The sequence below is a fragment of the Bombina bombina genome, chromosome 9 (assembly GCF_027579735.1).
Source record: "Bombina bombina isolate aBomBom1 chromosome 9, aBomBom1.pri, whole genome shotgun sequence".
Classification (NCBI taxonomy): Eukaryota; Metazoa; Chordata; class Amphibia; order Anura; family Bombinatoridae; genus Bombina; species Bombina bombina.
In genome coordinates, this window is record NC_069507.1 from 119,741,955 (window position 1) to 119,760,618 (window position 18,664).

The window sequence follows — 18,664 nt, forward strand, 5'->3', positions numbered from 1 at the left end:
ATGAAGGGTGCACAGGCTTATGTAATCACCCTAGACATATACAAAACACAGAAGGGGACTGCACTCTCAGACCGGACTGGGTACACATCCCATGACCCTGCAACTTGCACAGCCCTGGGTGCACAATAGCACTCTCAGGAAGCTGCACTGTCCCTAGAGTCACATGCAATTAACCCCAGACAGGTCTGGGTGCAAGGCCCATAGGAAAAATTACAAAACAAATTAATTTAATTGTAGTATAATAGTTAGCTAAACATCTACAAAATATGCAATCTTAGCTATAAGCTTGTAAGTGAGTGCTGAACTTTCTCTGTGTGCTGTAGCACACAGAGAAAGTTCAGCACTCACTTACAAGCTTATAGCTAAGATTAAAAGCATATTTTGTAGATGTCTAGGGTTATTACATAAGCCTGTGCGCCCTTTACTTGTTCCCAGTTTGTTGGATTGAGAGCTTGCATTGTGTGGCTGTTTAGGGACTCAGGTTTTGGAAGAGACCTTGAAGTGGTACCTGGGCTTATCCCATTTGGCCAGATGCGGTAACTAACTCTTCCATTTTTGCTTTTAATCTTAGCTGAAAGCTTGTGAGTGCTGGACTTTCTCTGTGTGCTGTATTAATTTGTTTTGTAATTTTCACTATGGGCCTTGCACCCAAACCTGTCTGGGGTTAACTGCCTGTGTACCCAGTCCGGTCTGAGAGTGCAGTCCCCTTCCATGTTTTGTATATGTCTAGGGTGATTACATAAGCCAGTGCACCCTTCACTTGTTCCCAGTTTGTTGGATTGAGAGCTTGCATTGTGTGGCTGTTTAGGGACTCAGGTTTTGGAAGAGACCTTGACGTGGTACCTGGGCTTATCTCATTTGGCCAGATGCGGTAACTAACTCTTCCATTTTTGCTTTTAATCTTAGCTGAAAGCTTGCAAGAAGTCTTCATATGGGCAGCCTCTTCCATCTTCATCCAGCAGGCGAGGCCAATAGGAATTAGCTCTCATCCTATTGGCTAATTGGAACAGCCAATAGGATGAGAGCTGCTCAAATCCTAATGGCTGATTGGAACAGCCAATAGGATTTTAGCAGCTCTAATCCTATTGGCTGATTGAAATCTTTCAGCCAATAGGAATGCAAGGGATGCCATCTTGGATGTCGTCACTTGCATTCAAGTTCCAGTTTACGGCGGAGACCGTATTGAACAGGAGCTCCGCGCTTGATGTCTTCAAGATGGACCCGCTCCACGCCGGATGGATGAAGATAGAAGATGCCGTCTGGATGAAGACTTCGCCAGCTGGATGAAGATGGAAGAGGCCGCCCAGAAGAAGACTTCTTACCAATTGGATCCTTCAAGTGGGACTTCAATAACTGTAAGTGGATTGTCGGGGGTTAGTGTTAGGTTTATTTAAGGGTTTTTTGGGAGGGTTTTATTTTTAGATTAGAGTCTGGGCAGGTTAAAGAGCTAAATGCCCTTTTAAGGGCAATGCCCATACAAATGCTCTTTTCAAGGCAATGGGGAGCTTCAGTTATTTTAGATAGGGTTTTTATTTGGGGGGGTTGGTTGGTTGGGTGGTGGGTTTTACTGTTGGGGGGTGTTTGTGTTTTTTTTTTACAGGTAAAAGAGCTGATTTCTTTGGGGCAATGTCCCACAAAAGGTCCTTTTAAGGGCCATTGGTAGTTTATTGTAGGCTAGGATTTTTTTTTATTTTGGGAGGCTTTTTTATTTTGATAGGGCTATTAGATTAGGTGTAATTCTTTTTTATTTTTGATAATGAGGTGTTTTTTTTTCGTAATTTGGGGTTTTTTATTTTTTGTAACTTAGCGTTTATTTTTTTTGGTAATTTAGTAATTTGTAATAAGGTTTAATAGTAGATTTAAATAATTTGAGTAGGGTTAGGTTTTTTTAATATGTAATTTAGTTTATTTAATTGGTAGTTTAATTTAATTGTAGTATAATAGTTAGGGTAGGTTAATTAATAGTTTAAAAATAGTTCATTTTAATTCCACGGGTAAGTTTAAATTTATTTTAAGATAGGGATGTTGTAATTTTAATTTAAAGTTAGCGGGTTGTTAGATTTAGGGGTTAATAGCTTAATTTAGTTTATGGTGATGTGGGGGGCTGGCGGTTTAAGGGTTAATAGGTTTAGTTAGTGGTAGTGATGTGGGAGGCCAGAGGTTTAGGGGTTAATACGTTTATTTAGTGGTGGCGGTGTCGGGAAGCAGCGGAATAGGGGTTAATAACTTTATTTATGTTGCGGCGGTGTCAGGGAGTTGCAGGATAGGGGTTCATAACTTTTATTTAGGTGGCAGCAATGTCGGGGTGGCAGATTAGGGGTGTTTAGATTCGGGGCTTATGTTAGGGTGTTAGGTGTAAACGTAACTTGTTTTCAACTATATAAATCAATGGGATATCTGGCAGCATCGAACATAAGCTTTCGGTGCTTTCAGACTCCTATTGATTTCTATGGCATCCGCGGCCTCCAGGGTGGCAGATTGAAAACCAGGTATGATGCGTTGGAATAGCTGCAAGCTTACCTGTTAGAAATTTGATAACTTTGAAAAAGTGTCAGATAGAGCCGAATGTGTATTCGGAACATCTGTAATGATGTTACCATCGATCTGCGTCTGATTGAGACATCACAAATTTCAACTTTTGCCGGTCTGTAGGCTTTCATAACTAGGTCAGATCAAGCTTGCAACAATTACGCTGCAGAATTCCAGCGTATTTGCGGTTGACGGCTTGATACATATCCCCCAAAAGGTGCAACAAATGCCTTTTATTCAGTGATGTTTCGGGGAATACACCTCTTCATCAGACCAACATGCATACAGTGAAAAGCAAACATTTATACTCATTTAGATCCTTCCCTCTGTGCAAAAAAAACGCCAAACTGGTTGCCATGACAACCAGCCAAATTTACAATAAACAAAATACCATATTCAAATAACATGTAAAGCATTATTGTAACAAACAATATATACAGTGCACATACATTGTCATATACAAGTGGACAACGATACATTGTGTCACAGGACAAAAGTATCAACAAAAGTGTCAGATTAAGGAATGAAAAATAGAGAAAACAGAAAAAACAGCTCAATCTATCCCATAATAATAGTGAGAATTTTTAAAGCTGATCAGAAGGAATTCACACACCTTATTTTATCTCTACTACCTAAACTGATGTTATAACTATAAATTAATATAATTAATGATGGGATGCGTTTGGATGCAAGGTGTAGACCCATTGACATGGAAAATATATAGCAAGAACTGTTGCGCTAAATCACAAGGTACATACAAGGTCAGGGATGAGAGAATCACTAATAGTAGTGGTGTGCTGTATATCAAGAGCAGGTATCCACCTGAGTGTATGTAGCAGTGGTGTGTAGCCTCCCCAACGTGTGCATCATTTGCAATCCATTTTGACCGAAATAGCCTTAAGCACAGCTTTGTGCACAAACCGCTGTAGGGTAATATGCTATTTAAGCATAACAGGGCCAAACTGACCCATAGTGGGAACTACAATCGTCATAGAGAACAGGGAGCAGAGGAAAATATAGCTAGTGAGAGAGAGTGTAGTGTAGAATATCAATATCTACCTATAGCTAACCAAGGCATGAATAGTCCTAGACTTGTGGGTCAATTTAACATTATATGTGCACAATCTATAGCAAATATTACCTATATTCTGACATATGGCCCAGTGTATTCTTTAATGGATTTAGCACAATGGAACATAAGTGGATATGTCACAATAGTGCATCAAATATCTACAACTATAAAAATAATGTGAAGTAGAAACACAGTACATATTACATCATTGTTAACACTATATGAACCGGGTATATACAATTAGTACTGCTCAGTTAGCATGTCTAGAAAAGCAGTCTCCACAGTGTGCTATATGAGACCATAGGGGTAAAACTGTGTCTTAAGACTGCAAAAAGCATACTCGCCGTGTGAACAAATACAGCAAGAATCGTCTTACTAGTCACTAGAGGGACCTCAGAAGTTTGGCAAATGTATTATAAAAAACAGTGCCAATCCACACCTATGTTTAATCCTTTAGGGTGAATAGTGTCCAATTTGTAAATACACTGTGCCTCTCTTTGGAGCAATAGTTTTTCCATGTCACCCCCTCTTTTTAGTGGGAGGATATGATCAATGAGCATGAAGCATAGATCCTTTACCATATGCCGAAACTCTAGCAAGTGTCTGGCTACCGGTTGGTCACTTTTGCCCTTGTTCAATGCCATCCGTATGGCAATTCTATGGTTTGCCATATGTTTCTTGATGTGATCTGGCATTTTTCCAATGTCGAAAAGGCCACAAATACAGCTTAACATGTAGATGACATATTTAGTGGTGCATGTTAGATAATGTCTAATTGTGAATCATTGGTTAGTATGGGGGTGTCTGAAACTAGTCCCCTGTAACATAGAGTGACAGGTCTTACAACTAGGGCATCTGTATGAGCCCAATTTTGTAGATTTAGTCCCTGTGTCTGTACTGTAGCTTGTCTGTCTTCATTAGTATATCCCTGAGATTTCTTCCACGTTTATACCCAACTCTGGGTGGCCCGATACTCCAATGTTCCTTCAAAGTCACATCGACTGGGGTGTGAAGGCGGTAGTGAAATTAATTTGTTGTTGGTTGCAGCTTGGTTTTGATTGTGTCTTAGGTGCTTCATATGCTCATTTTGTGACTGCCGTTCTTGCTGTGGTAATGATTTCTCTGTTGTATCCCCTAGCCATGAACCTTTGCTCATCGAATTGGGTCGTATGTATCTCCTCAGAATCATTGTTCCATACAACCTTGAGCATCTGAGATTTTGGGATTGCCTTGATCAGTGATCGTAGGTGGCAGCTCTTCGCATGCAGAATAGAATTGTGATCCGTCTTTTTCTTTCTTTCTTGTATAGGGTGGTACCTAATGTGGTCCCTCTTTAGAAATTCGAAGATCTAGGAAATCTATTTGTTGGGTGCTTGCATTGACCTTCAATTTGATAGGACTTGGGGGAGTATTGACACTATCAGTCCATTTAGACAGCTCTTCTTCGGTGCCTCTCCATATCAGGAGGATGTCATCGATGTATCTCTTGTAATGTAGTATCTGTGTATGCTCATATACTCTGAGTATCCTTTCTTCTACATGCTCCATGAAGAGATTAGCAAATGCTGGTGCCATTTTTGAACCCAGGGCCATTCCCGTTAGCTGTAGGTAGAAGCCCTTCTCAAATTTAAAGTAATTACATTTGAGACAAACAGTTAGTAATTCCAGAATAAATTCTGGTGGAGGCAGAACGTATTGATATTTGTTCAAACAGCACACTACTATGTTAATGCCCATCTCATGGGGGATAACAGTGTACAGACTTGTGACATCCATACTGGCCAGGATATCACCAGGTTTAATGTCTGTAATTTCAGATAAGATATCCAAGAGAGCCTCAGAGTCACGTAAATATGGCTTCAATCCTTCAGTGCCGTGCCAATCCAGTAATGTTGAAATGCTCTTTCAATGATTTTGTCAATCTGTGATTTGAAGGTGATAGTGGGATCACACAGTAAAGATATGTATGTTGAGGCATCAGATAATTGCATACATATCTCCTGTCTGTAGGCAGAGTAGTCTTGGATAACAATATGCTGGGCGTATGACAATGGAGGTATCCTCAGTCAGGGATCTTGTAGCCGCCCAATCCTCAGGTGACATATTGTTCCTGAATTTGTGAATATTGCTGCCCTTGGCTGCTTGCTGGACCATCCTGGTGTACGTACATATACTGGGGTTAGTGGTGGGTGGATCAAAGGTAATAGGCTTCTTAAAGGCATGATTCCTTTCCTCCATTGTCTTACCTTGGAAGAAATCACCCAGTTTAAGTTGTCTCTGGAATTTCATAGTAATAATAAAAGTGTTAAAGTCACTTGCTTTAGTAGTGGGCACAAATGACAGTCTTTTAATGAGGACACTCCGCTCAGAGTCACTTAAAATATGTTGGCTTATATTCACCACTATATCCTCCTCTGTCTCGGTTGGAATAGGGGTCTTCTTCCAAAAGCCCCCCTCCTGGTGTGTGGTCTCCTCCTCTCCCTCTTGAAGCTGACCTTGTTGAAATGCGTAAAAAAGGCTGTGGAGCGGTGGATGTATGAGCTCCTGATTGGTATTATCAGTGCGTTCAGTGTCAGACCCCGAGCTTGAGTCGACAGTATTCAAATGTCGATTAGTAAAGACTCTCTGTCTCCTCTGTCATCTGTGTTGAACATGGACACGTTCCTCCAGTCCCAGGGTCCACCTGTAAAGCTATTTATCCTTTTAATCCTATGTTACGTGTGTGAGTTTTTTGTTCTTGAATGCAATGAGGCATTGTTGTATTCTTTAAGCTATACAGATATTTTATCTGTCCAATCTTCGGTATTATCATGTGTTAGTTTAATACCCTTGGTCTCTTCAAGTTGTGCCAGTTCAGCTTTGGCTTTCTGCAACAAGGTCCTTACTTCTTCGACTACTAAAAGTATGAGGTCAAGGGAGCATTTGTTGAGTACCGCACACCAGCATTTACAAAACTCATTATTTGATCTTCCAATGGTTGGAACATTCTTAATGCGGAAACCCCTTGGAATAAGTTTCTTGCAGTGGTATTCTGACAGGTAGATATCATGTAGTTTAAGATCCACCTCTTTCTTTTTCAGTTTCAGGATTTGGATTAAGATTGTCTGGGCATTCTTAGCTGGAGTATCAGGGATTTCTATTTCAAACAGAATCCTAGCAGTATTGTTCTCAGTCAGGGTCAAAGTCTCTGCTCCCTCTATCTCTGCCAAACTTCTGAGGTCCCTCCAGTGACTAGTAGGACGGTTCTTGCTGTATTTGTACACATAGTTAGTAAGCTTTTTGCAGTCTTTAGACACAGTTTTACCCCTCATATAGCACACTGTGGAGACTGCTTACTGAGCAGTAGTAATAATTGTATATACCCATTTCATATAGTGTTTACAATGACGTAATATGTACTGATGTGTTTCTACTTCCCATTCTGTATATAGTTGTAGAGATTTGATATATCCACTTATTTTCCATTGTGATATATCCACTTATTTTCCATTGTGCTAAAAACACAAAAACATATTGAAATTGATTTAAAATTATTTCATGTTTCAATGCATTTGACTTGAAAGGGCTTTAAAGTGTAAATACTGTTGGATACATTACAAGTGGTGCAGTATTTTGCTTTTTCGCTACATCTCAACCCCACTCTCGCACAAACACTATAACAAATTCTCATTTGCGTTAACCCGACATGAAAATATGAATAATTCATATTCCAATGTTCTTTACGGAATATGTTCTATTTATTTATAAATAAATACTTCTATGTTTATATGATGTTTTTTTTTTAAAGAAATATATATTTATACCTATTTATATAGATGATATATATATAGGTATAGATATATAGATATATATATATATATATATATATATATATATATATATATATATATATATATATATATATATATATATGAATATCTATTTAGAAATACTTAAAACATATTCTGCAATATACAGAACATAGGAATGTGAAATATTTACTGTAAATATATAGTTAAGATTTTTATAAATATGAATATTGCATAAATATGTTTTTACATGTTTTCATCTACTTAACAACAAAAGGTTCTAATGCACTTATACAGTATATATATATATATATATATATATATATATATATATATATATATATATATATATATATATATATATATATATATATATATATATATATATTAATAAAGAATAAAAGGTAAGCGCTGCCTAGCATATAAATAAAAGTGTAAAAAAATATACACACAATACAAAAATATATAATAAAAACAAAATTTCATAAGCACATAGATAAAGACATGAGTAAAGTTCATAAAAAAATCTTGGTATTCTTAATTCATCCGGTCCCCATAAGGGTGTGCACTTACTTGAAGTTACCTCAATCAGTATGAGGTAAGTAAAGACATAATCACTTGTATGTTTCACACTGTCTGGAAAAGCCTCTTGTATGGAGTGAGATGGCCCCTTTGAACCTTGCAATATCCACCGGTAGAGAAACTTTCAGATCCTCTAATCCTTAGAGTGAGGTAGATACTCGATAGGATGGCATGCAAACATAAATTAATTAATTTATGTTTGCAATCCATCTTCAATTCTTATCTCTGCTCTGGATATATAGGTAAAGGTGTACTATTTATATACTAACTCATAACAACATAAGGGATAAGTGTTTATGCCACTCTTAAACTTAATTTCCATATTTGATGACATTCTTTGAGTTCTTTAATAAAATGGTAATATGCATAAACAAAATTGTTGCTCTTTCTTAAAAGTGACAAAATATGTTGTTTTATAAATCCCACAGATTCCTGAAGAAGTACCGGTATACGTGTTATCTCATAGCAGTGGCACTAGATGGTCTTTGTTGCCTTTTTCTTCCTATTCTTCGATGCTTTCAGCTGCTTGTGCCATTCTCTATTTCATTTGGATATTTTGATGGAGCCTATGTGGCTTTAATTCCTGTTGTTACTGGAGATGTTGTGGGTACTTCCAGCTTATCATCTGCCCTTGGAGTGGTTTTTTTCCTTCATGCAGTGCCATACTTGGTGAGCCCTCCTATAGCAGGTGAGTTTATAGATGCCACAGCTATTATTTGTACTTTTTTTTTAATATATAAATTATAACAATTTAGTTATTTAATTTGTCAATTTAGGGCTAGATTACATGTGGAGCGCTAAATTATTGCCCGTTGCAGGCATGCGATAATTAACTAGCCATTACAAGTGGCTGGTTATTGCTACTGGGAGCTCGCGGTAGCAATTAGAACTTATAAAATAACCCGAGATTAGATCTCTGATTAATTTTATAAATGTACCCCAAATGCCCCCAAAATACTGTATAGTGTATTTTATTAAATATTTTTGATTTGAACAGCCAATAAAATTTCAGAAGCTCTCAAAGCGTTCAAAACAGCCAATAGGTGCTGATTTGAATTTCCAAAATCAAATCAGCCAATAGGAATGCAAGGGATGCCATCTTGAATCTCGTACCTTGCATTGAAGATTCAGTATACGGCGGCGACCGTATGAAGAGGATGCTCCATGCCGGATGTCTTCAGGATGGACCCGCTCCGCACCGCCGGGATGAAGATATAAGATGCCGTCTGGATGAAGATAGAAGAGGCCGCATGGATGAAGACTTCTCGCAGCCTGAATGAGGACTTCACCGCCTGGATGAAGATCATTCAAGCGGGACTTCAAAAACTGTAAGTGGATCTTCGGGGGTTAGTGTTAGGTTTTTTTTGGGTGTTTTTTTTTTTAGTTTAGGGTTTAGGCTTTCGTAAAAGAGCTAAATGCCCTTTTCAGGGCAAAACAGAAGAGCTAAATGCCCTTTTAAGGGCAATGCCCCTACAAATGCCCTTTTCAGCGCAATGGGTAGCTTAAGTTTTTTTAGATAGTTTTTTATTTTGTGGGTTTTGGGGGGTGGGGGTTTGTAATGTTAGTGGGTCTTTGTATTTTTTTTACAGGTAAAAGACCTGTTTAACTTAGGGCAATGCCCTACAAAAGGCCCTTTTAAGGGCTATTAGTATTTTATTCTAGATTAGGTAGATATGGGGAGTCCACAGAATCATCAATTACTAGTGGGAATATCACTCCTGGCCAGCAGGAGGGGGCAAAGAGCACCACAGCAAAGCTGCTATATGTCACCTCCCTTACCCATAACCTCCAGTCATTCTCTTTGCCAGTGGTGCAAGGAGGAGGTGAAGTTTTGTTGTCTGATCTACAATCAAGATTTTTTTATTTTAAAGCAGAGTAGGCTTGCTCTGATCTTTCTAAAGGGTCTAGCCTTAGCCTATATCAGTCTCTTTATTAGAGCAATGGTGGCTTTTAAGCAATTGGGAACTTGTTGGGTACAATCCTCACTGCATTTTCCCAAATGGTGCCATATTTAGATAGCCTGAGTAAGTTTAATAAGTCTTTCTGTATTTCCACAGGTCCATGTGAGGGATGGCATCCTCTCAAACCAGGCGAGCTGTCCTGCTGCCGGACAGATAAATATTGAGGTAAGTGCCAGTTTTATTTTTCTATGTAGCAGGGAAAAATTTGGCACTTGTTCAGCTGAAACGCTGCAGGGACATTTTTTTTATTATTCCTGTCAGGGTGCAGGTTTTTATGGCAGTTTTTGCAGGCACTGTTAGTGTGAGTAGTTATTTATTTTATTGATGGCTCAGTGAGGATCCATTTTTAGTAACAGATAATGTACTTTTTGGGGTTTTTTTATTGTTTGCTTTTAAGCCTGTTTTTCAAGAAAGTTGTTTTAAAAAAATAAATAAAATATAAATTAAAAAAATGGCTTTTTTGTCAGCTTAGGACCGCCCCTTTAAGGGATGTTCTGATTCTGTGTGAGGTGCCCATATTTCAGATGACTCTGCTGTTTAGAAGGCTTGCTGTTTTTGCTTCTCTGGAAATCGGATTGTAAACGGGATTGTTTCTTTCCTCAGTTTGATGCGGGTTGCAGGACAGGTAGGGCATCTCAGTAATTCTGCTGAGGTGTAGAGTGTTGCCTGGGGTATGTTTTCTTGATTTGCTAAAGATCGTTTTTTGTTGGTTCTGTATTATATCCTTTGTTAAAAGATCACAAAAAAGAAAAGTATTTTTTTTTTTTTTGCTTCTTTTTGTATTATGAATAAGGAGGCTGTGCAGGATGTTACCTGTAGCTTATGTTTTGATGCCCAGGTGGAACCCCCAGTACCTTTTTGTTCTTCATGTATTGAAAGAAGTTTAGCTAATAGAAATAGACTTTTTGACCCTGAGCCATCATCAGCTAAGGCGGGATCTGTTCAGGAGCCTCCTGTTTCAGATGTGCAGCAGCTTTCTCCTCAAGCGTCCAAATCCTATTCATCTGCACATGCAGTGCCCTGCATTTCGTCTCATGCTCTATCTCGAGTTATTTTGCAAGATATTGCTGCCCAGGTATCTTCTGCGGTTTCTGAGGCGCTGTCTTCTTTTTCCCATGCTGCAGGGAAAACAAAAAAGGAATTTTTTTTTTTTATAAACATCTTTATTGTATTTTAATCATTGTTATACAAGGTCGGAGGCGCAGCTCCGGTATGCAATATACAACAATAGATGTGGCTTTTTAAATTAAATTAATAACAGAGCCTGAAGCTCTTTAACTCAGTTCAGTGACCATCTCCTCCTCTTTGGGTCTAAGTCTGATGTGCGAGAGTTACCCTCCAGGCCTTCTTCTTTTCTGGTGTATTGTGGGGTAGTCCACTTAAGGAATTATGTGAAGGTTATTTTGTCTTAGGAGGTGGCGCACTGATAACGAGACAATAAATTCCTAACTAATACAAATATTTAAACAAAAAATAAACAACAGGTCCCGGTCTGTCTGCACCCCAGTTAATAAATTCCATATTACCCAATTTGAGTTTTAATTCTCAAAATCAAGTCTATATATTCCATGGTCAACATGTGTCTCACTCATTTATGCTCTGAACATAGCTAACCCAGAGTTGTGAGAATTCTGCATATGAGTCCATTTTATTGTGCTTAAGGTAGTAGTATTCGTTTAATTCTATCATCTCGGACACCTTCTGGACCCACATTTCTATGGACGGTGTCTCCTTATTCCTCCAGTTTTTGGCTATCAGGATTTTGATTCCGTTCGTCAGAATATTAAATAGCTTAATGTTTGGTTTATATCGAATTTTTGGGGGGTTTATGTATTAGCCATACCAAGGGATCGAGTGGCAGTTGGGTCTTCAGTATATTCTCTACATCTAAGATGACCTCTCTCCAAAGTTTTTAGATAGAGTTGCACCACCGCCACATATGAGCTGCACTGCTATTTACATGGCCGCAATGCCAACATTTGTTGCTTTGGGTGTGGTATAGGCAATGCAACTTTGTTGGGGTGAGGTACCATCTGTGTAATAATTTGTAATTCATTTCTAGTATAGAAGATGAAATTGTAGATTTCATTATAGCTTGGAACATTAATGCACTTGTCTGGGGTAGTATTATAACACCTAAATCTTTTTCCCAGCTCTCCAGGTATGGGGGGATGTAACCTGGAGGTATATGTGTCAAGATTTTATAGATGGTAGATAAGGTGTGCCTAAGAGGTGGTTTTTGTATACAGAGGAACTCAAACTTAGTCAAAGGCCTAACCGTATTCCTGTAATCTCTATGCTTAGTTATAAAGTGAATAGTTTGTTGGTAGGTAAACCAGTTACTAAAACAGTCATGGCCCCTTCTAATCAGTTCAGATTGTGAAAGTAAGGTTTCGTTGTTGGTTAGTGAGTGAATTGTGAAGTCCCTATTTATGGTAGGTATCGTGGAGAGGTTTGAGTAGGGTCTCATTGTAAATTCTCCATTTTCTATTAAGGAGGTCAGGGGTGAGGGAACTGACGATATATAGTGTGTTGTGTTAATGGTACTTTCCCATACCTGGAATGTCTCCTGGATTATTCGGATGTCTAACCAAATCTTTTTAAATATGCTAGGATCACTCCAACACAGCCTCCCCAAGTGTGGCCTTCCCACTGTTAGGTGTTCCAATGGAACCCAATGCTTGTGTTCAAAGTGAATGTTCCAGTCCATCACTCTTTGCAGAAAGATGGCCTGTCTGTAAGTTGCGAGATTCGGCACTCCCAAGCCCCCTTGCATTTTGGGAGTTTGCATTATTAATCAGTTAATTCTGGGTGGCTTTTTGTGCCATATAAAGTTGCTAAATGCTTTTTGAATCGATGGGAGGTACGCTTTGGGCAGGGGAATTGGTAGAGTTTGAAGGAGGTAGAGGATTCTTGGAAGCACATTAATTTTAACAACATCTATGCGTCCCAACCATGACAACCTCTTTGAACACCAAGATGAGAGGTCTCTTACTATAGCGCGTTATCTAATGAGGGTGTGAAATGTACCATCAGGTAGTTCAGGGAGTGGGAGCACCATGTGAATGGACTGACTTTTTTAGTGGCTATCAGGGACGGTTCGGACAAATTTATGTTTAGCTTTCTAAGGTAGATGTCTATAAGGTGTGCTCTAACTGTGCTGTTATTCAGTTGTTTAGTACTGGAGTTCTTGATGTTGTACAGTTTTTGAAATAATGTTTTAAATGTGTGTGCTATTTGTTTTGTAGAGCTTTGTGGGAGGCCGTTGTCATCTCTATTTTGCATTATGTATTTTTTGTGCGCTTTTTGTTTAAGGTATCTGGCCAAAAGTCTACCTGATTTGTTACGTACTTCATAGTGTTTTTGTTGAGTATATAATGTTTGCCTTTTGGGTTCTTTGTTGAGATGTGTTTTTTTTTTTGTCTTTCTGGAGTAATTCGTTAAGTAGATCTTTGTTTGCAGGGGAATTCTTGTGTAGAGATTCTAAATGTTGTATATTTGAAATTAGAGATGTGGTAAGTTCTCTTTTGGATTTATTTGTCTGTGCTTTTATGGCGATCAGTTCCCCCCTTATAACACTCTTGTGGGCTTCCCACAAGATTTGTGGAGTGGTTTTAGTCTTAGAATTAAGCTCAAAATATTCTGTGATGGGGGGGGGGGGGCCGAGCCAGCAGAATTGAAGCGTGATCTAACCACGTTATAGGAGAGATTCTTGCAGAATTAAACAATGAGAGCCCCCCAACTTCAGTAAACACGTAATCAATTCTAGAATATACCTCATGAGGGTATGAATAAAAAGTGTAATCCCTAAGATGGGGATGTAAAGTTCTCCATACATCGTGAGCCACTATACGTTTAATGTATGATTTTATCTTAGATATGTGAATTGTTGGTAATGAGGAATGTTGGGATGAGCTGTCCAAGTCTGGGTTTAGGGCAACATTGAGGTCGCCACACATAATAAGTATCCCCTTTTGGTGTTCCAATACCAGGTTCGATATTTTTTTCATAAAGGAATGTTGTGCCGTATTAGGGGCATATAATGAAACCAGAGTTACTGGTCTACCATATAAAAGCCCTATTAGGATGATGTGCCTACCTTCTCTATCCCTAATTGTCTGTATATCTGTAAAGGTAGTATTTTTTTTAATCAGAATTCCCACTATGTGAGGCCCAATAACAGGTGCCATAAGTGTGTGTAAATGTGTTGGGTTTCCTACCTTTGCGGAAGTGGGTCTCCTGTGGAAACACTAGATCTGTGTTGTGTGTAATAAATTATTTTGTAGCCATTGTTCTTTTACTAGGTATTTTCAGGCCTTTTGTGTTAATGGAATATAGACATATGTCATTGTTGGTGTGAGAATATAGTCTTTGGTCAGCCATATTCTGTGTGTTGGGATTCGGACATATTTATTAGATATAAAGACAACTGGGTGAGAGCTATAAAAATATTTTGTGTTGGGGCGAAGGGCGGACCAGGGACAACCTTGTATGACCCATTTTTCAGGCCGGATAGGTAATACATATAAAAAACGGATACAAGAAAAACAAATACAAAACAAATACAAAACGTACTAACATTGACAATCTGTCAGTAATGGGGGTAGCATATCCTGCTCGCTACCCAGTTAAAGCATTGGAGGATATACATTTTCTAGTAATTAGTCTAACCCATTGTATTACAATTCTTGGGGATTGAGCATTCTAATTTCAACATATTAGGCGCTTCTCCTCTATCCACTCGCTAACATTTAATGACTTTATGCATTTGCCCAGTTTGTCGATTTCCATTAATTCAAGTCAAATACCACTTGCGCTAAGCACCTGTAGGATTCTCCACATAAGTCCATTAAACCTCCCACTGCCCTGGTTGCCGTGACTCACATTAACTCAAAGCATAATGTCCGATATAAGCGATCTGCAAGCACTCACTTAAAATGTCAGTCTCCTAGTGCCATTGAATTGCAGTTTCCTTTCTCCCAGCGTGTGTGCCAGACAGGCTCATTTGCCAAATAGTGCCAAACAATCATATTTGTTGCCACAGTACTAGTAATATTTCAAAAAATTAACAATTTGTGATTTTTAAAACATCTGTCTTTTTTGTTGTTGTCAGTCTCACAGCGTATACTGTGCCCACTTTCACAGTGCCACCACTCAATTGGTGTAATAGTATTGTTAGTGTCCATTTAAAAAAAAATGACAGGCAGAGGCAGGCCACCCCGCAGGTTCCGTGGTCGTGGTCGTGGTGCTGTGATTCCTTTAGACCCTACAAATATGCACATTGTTCAGACGCCGGGTGCCAGGGGGGATGCAAAAACTTCTGAGGAGGACCTAGTTGAATGGCTAACACAGGAAACCCAATCTTCTTCAGCTTCCGCTGCTAGTCCTCCTAACCTTGACGCACCATCTAAGTCCAGCTGTGCTTTGAGCAGGTCTCAAGTGACCAGTGACACTCCGCTGCCTGTCACCACCACCAACACTAGCACCACAGCCGCTTCACTTGATCTGTCACAGGAGTTATTGACACATCATTTTGAAGAAATGAGTGATGCGCAACCATCATTGACAGAGGATGTAGATAATAGTGATCAGTCTCAGTCAGGCAGCATTACCGACATGGAGGTACGGTGTGATGATGATGGTGATGTTGTACCCGCTGCTGCTTCCTTTCTTGATGTTTCAGATACAAGTGAAGCAGTTGATGATGATGTGTAGGTGGATGTCACGTGGGTGCCTGCTAGAAGAGAAGAAGAAGAGGGGGAAAGTTCAGATGGGGAGACAGAGAGGAGGAGGAGGAGGAGACGATTTGGAAGCACGGGGAGGTCATCTCAAGGAGCTAGTGGCACAGTCAGACAGCATGCATCATCACCAGGGGTCAGCCAGACAGCCCGCCGACGCCCATCAATGCATGCTGTTGCCACCACCAGAATGCAGTCATCGCAGAGCTCAGCAGTGTGGCATTTTTTTTGTGTGTCTGCCTCTGACAACAGTGATGCCATTTGCAACCTGTGCCAAAAGAAACTGAGTCGTGGGAAGTCCAACAGCCACCTAGGTACAACTGCTTTGCGAAGGCACATGGTCTCCCATCACAAAGGCCGATGGGAAGAACACATGAGTAGAAGCAGCACACAAAGTGAAAGCCGCCCTCCTCCTCCTGCTCCAGCATCTTCAGCCACGTCAACCAGTGCTGTCCTCTTTGCCCCCTCTCAACCATCCTCCACTCAGTCTCTCTTACGTAGCAGTTCCTGGTCATCTGCCCACAGTCAGGTGTCTGTCAAGGACATGTTTGAGCGTAAGAAGCCAATTTCTCAAAGTCACCCCCTTGCCCGGAGTCTGACAGCTGGCTTGTCTGAACTCTTAGCCCGCCAGCTTTTACCATACAAGCTGGTGGAGTCTGATGCTTTCAAAAAATTTGTATCTATTGGGACACCGCAGTGGAAGGTACCTGGCAGAAATTTATTTTCACAAAAGGCAATCCCAAACCTGTACTCTGTTGTGAGAAAGGAAGTTAATGCATGTCTGGCACACAGCGTTGGGGCAAGGGTCCATATGACCACGGATAGCTGGTCTGCAAAGCATGGTCAGGGCAGGTATATCACCTACACTGCGCATTGGGTAAACCTGCTGACTTCTGACAAGCATGGAATGCGTGGCTCTGCAGAAGAGTTGGTGACACCGCCACGACTTGCAGGCAGGCCTGCTGCTACCTCCTCTACTCCTCCTACTCCATCCTCTTCCATAACCTCTTCCTCGGCTGAGTCCTCTTCAACTTCTGCGTCTTGCTCCACATCTATGGCACCCCCCCCAGCTCCCCAGGTACTATGCTACATCCCGGGTACGGCAGTGTCACGCCGTCTTGGGGTTGACTTGCCTGAAAGCGGAGAGTCACACCGCACCAGCACTCCTGACCGCCCTGAACGCACAGGTGGATCAGTGGCTGACTCCGCACCAACTGGAGATTGGCAAGGTTGTTTCTGACAATGGAAGTAATTTGGTGGCGGCATTGAAATTGGGCAAGTTGACACATGTGCCGTGCATGGCACATGTGTGTAATCTGATTGTACAACGATTTGTCCATAAGTACCCAGGCTTACAGGACGTCCTGAAGCAGGCCAGGAAGGTGTGTGGCCATTTCAGGCGTTCCTACACAGCCATGGCGCACTTGTCTGATATCCAGCGTCGAAACAACCTGCCAGTGAGGCGCTTGATTTGCGACAGCCCGACACGGTGGAATTCAACACTCCTAATGTTTGACCGCCTGCTCCAACAAGAAAAAGCTGTTAATGAGTATTTGTATGACCGGGGTGCTAGGACAGCCTCTGGGGAGCTGGGGATATTTTTGCCAAATTACTGGACGCTCATGCGCAATGCCTGTAGGCTCATGCGTCCTTTTGAGGAGGTGACAAACCTTGTCAGTCGCACCGAAGGCACCATCAGCGACATCATACCATTTGTTTTCTTCCTGGAGCGTGCCCTGCGAAGAGTGCTGGATCAGGCAGTAGATGAGCGTGAAGAGGAAGAGGAAGGGTTGTGGTGTCCATCACCCCCACAAACAGCCGAATCAGCATTGCTTGCTGGACCTGCGGCAACGCAGGAAGAGGATTGTGAGGAAGAGGAGTCAGAGGAGGAATGTGGCTTTGGGGAGGATGAGGAGGAGGAAGACCGAGCACAACAGTCATCCCAGGGTGCTAGTTGTTGTCACCTCTCAGGTACCCGTGGTGTTGTACGTGGCTGGGGGGAAGAAGATACCATCAGTGAGATCAGTGAGGAGGAGGAACGCGACATGATTAGCTCAGCATCCAACCTTGTTCAAATGGGTTCTTTCATGCTGTCGTGCCTGTTGAGGGACCCTCGTATAAAAAAGCTGAAGGAGAACGACCTGTACTGGGTGTCCACACTCCTCGACCCCCGGTATAAGCATAAAGTGCCTGAAATGTTACCAAATTCCCACAAGTCGGAAAGGATGGAGCATTTTCATAATAAATTAAAAACTATGCTTTATACAGCATATAAGGGTGATGTCACAGCACCACGGGAATGTAACAGGGGAAGAGATGAAATTAATCCTCCTCCTCCCACGACCACGGCGGCAAGGACCTGGCGCTTTCCTGACGTCTTGTTGATGGAGGACATGTGTACCTTTTTAACTCCCATGCACCATCAGAGCCTTTCGGGATCCAGCCTTAGAGAAAGACTCAACCGACAGGTAGCAGACTACCTAGCTTTAACTGCGGATCTCGACACTCTCAGGAGCGATGGACCCCTTGACTACTGGGTGTGCAGGCTGGACTTGTGGCCTGAGCTATCCCAATTTGCAATGGAACTTCTGGCCTGCCCCGCTTCAAGTGTCCTGTCCGAAAGGACTTTTAGTGCAGCAGGAGGTTTTGTCACTGAGAAGAGAAGTCGCCTAGGTCAAAAAAGCCTTGACTATCTCACTTTTATAAAAATGAATGAGGGCTGGATCCCGAAGGGACTGACATTGGGCGATACATTTGAATAAAAAACTACTGATGATGATATGAGCTGCCTTGGGCTACAACTGTTACACAGGCTGGCCTTTTTTTCTTGGTTATAAAGACGGAGGACTTGCTTGACTTATCCGCCAACAACTAGTGTTCAAGCCACAAGCTTTTCGGGCACTTTATAAATGTTTTACAAACATCGATTTTTCTGGCCGCTGCTACAGCAGTTGCTCCAACAATACCCCAATGTTTCAGTCATTTGTACATTCC

The 18,664-nt window shown here is 40.9% G+C and overlaps 1 protein-coding gene across 1 annotated transcript in view; it reads left to right on the forward strand.

The window, feature by feature from the left end:
• Positions 1–18,664, forward strand: part of SLC16A12 (solute carrier family 16 member 12) — a 299,411-nt gene that overhangs the window by 168,253 nt on the left and 112,494 nt on the right. Inside the window, exon 5 of the mRNA XM_053692921.1 lies at positions 8,400–8,659. Within this exon, the coding sequence (XP_053548896.1) occupies positions 8,400–8,659 (260 nt within the window). The remainder of the gene's footprint in view (positions 1–8,399; positions 8,660–18,664) is intronic.